The sequence below is a fragment of the Chiloscyllium punctatum genome, chromosome 46 (assembly GCF_047496795.1).
Source record: "Chiloscyllium punctatum isolate Juve2018m chromosome 46, sChiPun1.3, whole genome shotgun sequence".
Classification (NCBI taxonomy): Eukaryota; Metazoa; Chordata; class Chondrichthyes; order Orectolobiformes; family Hemiscylliidae; genus Chiloscyllium; species Chiloscyllium punctatum.
The window spans coordinates 39,177,172-39,184,044 of record NC_092784.1 but is presented as its reverse complement, the minus strand read 5'-3'; the positions used below and the strand labels follow the sequence as shown (position 1 = coordinate 39,184,044).

The 6,873-nt window shown below is 46.3% G+C and overlaps 1 protein-coding gene across 1 annotated transcript; it reads right to left on the bottom strand.

Annotated features, from left to right (window-relative positions):
* Positions 1-354: 354 nt before the first annotated feature.
* LOC140468085 (zona pellucida sperm-binding protein 3-like) lies at positions 355-3,452 on the bottom strand. Its single transcript, XM_072564269.1, has 10 exons — positions 3,197-3,452; positions 2,735-3,081; positions 1,805-1,920; positions 1,614-1,717; positions 1,345-1,522; positions 1,135-1,261; positions 966-1,054; positions 758-879; positions 550-681; positions 355-470 (listed from the first exon to the last, which is right to left on the bottom strand). The coding sequence occupies exons 1-10, from the start codon at positions 3,450-3,452 to the stop codon at positions 355-357; spliced, it is 1,587 nt and encodes a 528-aa protein (XP_072420370.1).
* Positions 3,453-6,873: the final 3,421 nt, after the last annotated feature.

The window sequence follows — 6,873 nt, the reverse complement described above, 5'->3', positions numbered from 1 at the left end:
AGTCACAGTGGGAATCCACTTGGACACTTCTGAAGAGAATCAGAACAGACTGGAAAAAACCAGCTGTTTCACCCGCAGATGCTGCATCATCTGAGCAGTTCCTCCAACATGTTCTGCAAACAGTGATTTCATCAAATTCAGAAACCCCTTTCCAGTGAGGTCTACAGCCCCCTGTACTCACTGGATAAAGCAAACAATATGTTCAATAACCCAATCAATCATCCTGGAAGCTCAATGCATGGATTGGACAGGCAAAGCCCAGAGATTGTCCCCAGGAATATTTTAACAAGAGGATGCAGAAAAACCAGCTCCAGACAGAAGACACCATGAATCACTGCTTTATTGACCATGTCATCACAGGTTGGTGGGTGTTTGCTTGTGTTTCCGGGACAGGACCAAGGCCAGCAATGAAGCAGAGATCAGACAGACCACTGTCACAGTCAGGGTCACCATCACAACCAACTCCACACCTACAGAACAAGGAGAAACTAATGGTTACTGAGAGAAACAGGGACAGAAAGGGAAACTAGCAGGTCGGCGGCTCCCCACCTGGAGACCTCTCCTGTATCCTTCCTTCAACCTCAGGCAGGGGCTCAGTTGCCAGGTTGGTCAGCCCAGTATCCAGGATGATCAGGGGGCCAAGTGAGGCCTCCCCTTCCCACTTCAATCCAGCTTCACTCTCTGCAAGATCAAACATTCCAGTCAGGGAGAGATGGAGAGGGGAGGATCCCCAACATCAAGATGGTCAGTGTCCTACCAGCTTCAGGACCATGGTCTCTCCTTCCTCTGGAGGGGAACAGGATCTCCCTTGTGCTCCCACAGTTCCCCACATGGCAACAGGCACAAATGTCACTGTCAGATTCCTCCAATGGGGTCCAGCTAAACAAAGAAACAGCCCATCAACCACATGGTGCATCACCTCTCCCAAAAACAACATCCCTGAGGGACAGAGAGAGGGAACTTACATATTCTGCAGCTTCTGGAAAGTACAAGCTTTGTTCCTGGAATCTCCCTGATCCACTGCAGCAACTTTCAGGTGACAGGTGATGAAAATCTGAGGGACACATTCAGAACAAGTCAGTATTTAGTGACTCCCTCCCACTATGGAGAAGCCAATTAGCAGCTTCCTCTTACCAAAGAATTCTCATCTCCATAGAAACGAAAGGCATCCAGGTCAAACCTGAGCTTGTCTGGGTCTTGCCTGTCACCCAGCAACACAAAGGTTGAAAAGGAGTCCTCAGCTTTGCTGTCCAGGAGGCAACTGTAGATGGACAAAGGGCCGTGAAGTGAATGGAGGGAAGCCATTGAGATGGGAGCAGCTGGAGATAGCAGAGAGCTCCTTACCCATTGTAGTCAATGATCCTGTATCTGAGGGTGGAATCCTTGTCTGGGCTCAGCGTAGCTACACAACGATCAATGTACAGCTTCAGGGGCATGTGATTGGCCATTGAAACAGACGCCTCAATGTGAATGAGGTCTCCCAGTGAGTAGACAGTGGAAGGGCGCTCTGTGAGCCAGTCACCTGAAGTACAGGAGGACAAGGTTTGGAGAGAGTGAATGTAACTCGCAGTGAGTGACACCAGGAGATCCCTCCCCAGTCATCCATCACGTACCATTCATTAGACGCAGGGAGAATAACAGATGGCCTTCTCCAGACCTGGTGGAGCTGAATGGGATCCAGGTGGGATTGATGGGGTTACTGCTCACATTGCCCTTCCTGGAGAAGAGACAAGGTAGCCATTTTAGGCCAGGGTCAGACAACAGCAGCAGGGGATCATATTGACAATCAAGTAAAGATTCTCACCTCAAATAACGACACTCAATGGGAACTACAGCCCCATTGGTTCTCACAATGACAGATCCAGGATAGTTTGGGATGTGGGTCAGGTGGGTGGTGTAGATCAGGAAATCCCCAGTGATCTGGAAGACACCAGGTTAAGGAATGAGAAACTGATTCTTCATAAGGATCTACACAGGGTTCACAACAACAGCATCACATTAAATGAATTCTTGACAGAAGGTGACAATCTCTTCACCTGAGGGCTGGAGGGACCATTACTGGAGTGCAATAGGTCACAGGTCAGGGGTTAGTCAAGGTAAAACAGGAAGTCTTCAGATTATGGGAAGGGACTACAGTCAAAGTTAGTGAAACATCAACTTCAGGTGAGAAGCAAAAACAAGTTCAAGAACAATTCACCAGAATGGAACCCAAACAGTTTTACCAACAGGTCAGATATGGAGCTCAAGGACCAGACAAGTCAATTTATTCACAACAGGCCCATAATTGGGATGGAACTAGACTGAATGAGTCAAAAACTAATCTGATTGAGGATAATAGACTGCTCACCACAAAACTAAGCACATCATTCTGCTATAACATGACAGCTGTGTTCTTCTGTGACTTCACTATAGGGAAGAGTTATGCTGGAAGGCACTGATAGAGAGTGTAGTGTTCTATTCACATTCAGGTGAAAGATCAAACTATTCACACTTCACCACATTACAGCCAATGCACAGACAAAAACAGAACAGAACCACCTGTATAATCAGAAGCTTCCAAACCAATGAGAACAGCAGCACAAGATTTGAGATAGAGACCAGTTAAGGTCTAGTCTAATCCAGCATAGGAAACTAGCAGGAGACAGACCCTCAATAAGTCAATGTTCCTCAATGTAACCCTCACTGGAACCATCTACAACCCAAGCTTCCTGAAAGTGGGGAGAACTCCCATTACCTGCAATCTGCTGCCACACTCATGCAGCCCATAGTCAAAGAGGACAGTGTGGTTCTCAGGGTAGACCCTGGTTGGCTGACAGCCTACTGTCCCCAGGGTCAGGTCAGCAGCTTTAATCAGGTGCCCAGTTCCAAATAAATCCAGTTGGGCCCTGACCAGCAGGTTGTGCTCTCCACACTGCACCGTCACAGTCTGTAGTGGGGTCACACTCACAACCTCAGACACTGGGAAACTGAAACCCCCAGGAGAAGGGACTCGCTCAGGAACAGGGCTGGCTCTCACAATTCCCCATGGAAACCTCTGGTTCAAAAACTGCTGCCATGTGTCAGAGCAACAGACAGCTCCAACTAACATTAGCACAGGGAACAAACCCCTCATTACAAAATCACCCATGATCCCAAACAACTCAACCATCCCCACATTCCCCAACCAGCTCCTTTTATACACACAACCCACACTCACCTGATACCAATGTGACTAGGAGCAGCAACATTGAACCAATCAACCAGCCCCAATCTCGACAATCTCCACCAATGACTGAACTCATGGGTTTATTCTCAGGAGGATCCATTTCATTTGGACCAATAGGAGTGGCTGTGAGTTCCTGTGCTGTCACCTGACTGGATTCAGCTCCACACGATCTCGTGGGAGGCCCCAGGACTACAATCATCAAAGGTAACCTGTTGAACTTGGAGAGGGTCTGCTGTATTGTGCCCATCTTGATCTGGGGAGTCTGATACTGAGAGCCATGGAGAGATTGTATGGGAATAGGAATTGGAAACAGGGTTTGAGCAGAATGAAGGGATTTCCCTTGGACTGTACTATTCTTGGGAGTATATGTTGGAAGAAGCTTTATTCTGTCTATAAACCTGTCCTTGGCTGGGTCACTGTAGGGAGAATGTAACTTTCAGTTTATTTTTAATTCATAGAGTAGAGGCAGTTTTACTCTGTATTTCACGTTGTGCTGTCTCTGTCCTGGGGACAACTTTCCTTCCAGTTTTCAAGAATGGAGGAAGCTTTTGTTTCAGTTGTAAAGAGTAGGGTCACTTACTTTGTTTCTAATTCTGTGATGTATCTGCATTGTTCGTGTTTGCTGTAAACGGTGTAGCTTTACATTTAGTTTACAAGTGTAGCAGCAGCTTTACTTTCAGTGTAAATGTGCAGGGGAAGTTGTATTCTGTATCTAATCCCAGACTGACCTTGCTTTTGGGAGAGATTGATTGGTTGGGATGATATTGAGGGTGAAAGTGAGGACTGAAGAGGCTGGAGATGAGAGTCGTAAAGTGTGGTAAAGCACAGCAGGTTCTGCAAAATCCAAGGAGCAAGTGAGTCAGTGTTTCAGGCATCAGCCTGTCATCAGGAATGTGGGTTGGGAAAGGGGGCTGAGAGATTTATAGGAGGATGGGTGTGGTGAGCGAAGGTAGGTGGGATGGCAGAAGGTTAGGGGTGTTGAGGGAGCTTTATGTTCAATTTAAAAAGGAAGATTGAGCTTTACTTTCAGTTTCAAAGTGTAGATAGTGTTTTATTTGTAAGAATCTCATTACATCATGTCCCTGTTCTGAGAGTGTTTGATATGAATAGTGTTGAAGCAGGTTCACTTTCAGCTTAAAAGAGAACAGGGAGCTTTATACATTATCAATCTGTACGCTGTCCCTGTTTGATGGGGACAGGGTAGGGGGAGTTTTTGCTTCAGTGTAAAAGTGTAGAGGGACCATTCCTTTCAGTATAAAGGAGCCCTCAGTCTGTATCTGAGCCTGATCTGTACCTTCCTGTGGGAGTGTTGATGGGGACAGGATTGAGGCCTATGGCCTCCAGCTGTGCTGGGATAAAGCTCAGTGTAAACACGAGGAAAAGCACCTCTTGTTTCACTGAGTCACTTTGCAGCTTTTCACACAACATGGTGTTCAATAAATCCCGGACATCTCCTCAGCCCCGTTTTGCTTAATTTCTTTCTGTAAGTTTTGGTTCAAACTCCTTTTCCTCTGGATGTTGTTGTGCTCATTGTCCTTCCATTCACACCCCCCTGGGGGCTCCTCTCTTGGTTGGTTACTGCCTGCTTATTTTTATTGGTTACTGGGTGGATGTGGGCAGTGCTGGCCATGCCAACATTTCCTGACCAATCCCCAGCTCTCCTTGAGAAGGTGTTAGGGAGAGTGGGACAGGAATGTGTGAACCCAGTTTCAGTGACGTTCCAACTGTGTCACATGGGAGGAAGGTGTGAACTTTCTGGGTGCGAGAGGTCACAGGTTTGGAAGTTCCTGTTGGAGGAGCCTTGGTATATTGCTGCAGTGTATTTTGTAGACCGCACACAACCCGTCAGTGTCGACCAATGTTGGAGTGAGGGAATGTTGATGGTGGCGAAGTAGACAATGTAGTTTCTATAGATTTCAGTAAGGCCTGAGACAAGGTCCCACACGGGAAGCTAATAAAGATAAAATCTTATTGGATCCAGGGTACGTTTGGAAGTTAGATCCAGAACTGTCTTTGAGCAGGAGACAGAGGGTGGTGGTTCAAGTTTATCTGTGAGACTGGAGCAGGGGTGTACTGCTTGGATTGGTGCTGGGTCCCACGCTGTTTGTCATATCCATAAATGATGTCCGAGAGTGCGGGCGAGGATGATAAGTTAATTTGTGGGTGACACAATGATTGGCCGGGTGGTTGACAATGCAGAGGGATGTGTTAGGTTGGAGGAGGATACAAATGGATTGGTCCAATGGCCGCATTAGTGAGAGGTGCAAATTGGCTTAGGGATGAGGAAATTAGAGAAGGGAAAATGTGGTCAAGAGTGTTGTGGGAAGGGAAGGAGGGGTTCCATTTCATGGGGTATTGGCATCAGTTTTAGAACAGGAGGGATCTGTGTAGAAGGGATGGTCTCCACCTAAACTGATGAAGTTTATCATTCCTGATGAAGAGCTTATGCTCAAAACGTCGACTCTTCTGGTCCTTGGATACTGCCTGCTGTGCTTTTCCAGCACCACACTGTTTGACTCTGCTTTCCAGCATCTGCTGTCTTCTCCTTCTCCCCCCCTTAACTACAAGGCAGACAATGAAAGAAGGAAAAAGGAAGGATAACTCGAGAGACATTATCAGAGATGTTGGGAATCATGAAGGTATGAAAACTAGCATAAGGACATTTTTTAGCTGAACGCTCGTAGCATTTGTAACAAGATCGATCAGTTAATGGTACAAATCGTCACGAATCAATATGCTTTAGTAGCCATTATGGAGACACGGTTACAGGATGGTCATGACTGGGAGTTAAATATCCAGGGATATCAGGTATTCGGAAGGACAGACAGACAGACAGTAAAGTAAGGGAGGTGATGCCGCTTCTGATATCCAAGGATGACATCTGGGTGTTGCTGAGAGATGATATTGCTTCCATGGAGAATTCAAGGAAGGAAAAAGTCTATAGGCTACCAAATTGTACATCACATTGTAATGGGAATGAGGAGGGAGCAAGCTATCCGAGATCAGGTCCTGTGTAATGAGACAGGAATAATTCATGACTTCATATTTCGGAATCTTCTTGGAAGGAGCAATCACAGTTTGGTTGAATTTAGAATAAAGCTGGAGAGCGTGAAGGTAAAATCCGATACCAGAGCCCTGTGATTAAACAAGGGAGGCTATCGAATCAAATGAGAAGTCATGGGAAAGCACAACATTGGGAAAGTTTAAAAGATCAACAGAAAGCCACAAATAGAGCTATAAAGAAAAGTAAGATCGTCTATGAGAGGAAAAAGAACTAGCCCAGATTATAAAGACAGATTGCAAAGGTTTCTATAAATGTTTGGAATGAAAAAGAATGGCTAAAGTAAACATTGGTGTCCTAGAGGATGAGAAGGGGCATTTAGTCAGGGATATGATGAAATGGCTGAGGCATTGAACAGGGTATTGGGTGTCAGCCTTCACAGTGAAGGACATGAATAATGTGCCAGTAATTGACAAAGAGACAAAGGTAGGGGAGGACCTGGAAACAATCATGATCAGGGAAGAGGTATCTATGGGCAAGCTCATGGAGCTAAGATGACAAGTCTCCTGGCCCTGATGGAAGGCATCGTAGGGGGCTAAAAGAGATGGCAGGAGGAAGAGCAAGGGCACTTGTGGGAATGTTCCAAAACTTGCTGTTCTCTGGGGCA

What these genes read in the sequence shown, in the direction of transcription:
- LOC140468085 (XM_072564269.1), bottom strand. Translation starts at nt 3,452, where the DNA reads ATGGGCACAATACAGCAGACCCTCTCCAAGTTCAACAGGTTACCTTTG. An exon ending in ATGGAGATGAGAATTCTTTG is followed by an intron (nt 1,055 to 1,134) that starts GTAAGAGGAAGC and finishes TGTGTCCCTCAG; the next exon opens with ATTTTCATCACCTGTCACCT. An exon ending in GATACAGGAGAGGTCTCCAG is followed by an intron (nt 471 to 549) that starts GTGGGGAGCCGC and finishes CTTGTTCTGTAG; the next exon opens with GTGTGGAGTTGGTTGTGATG.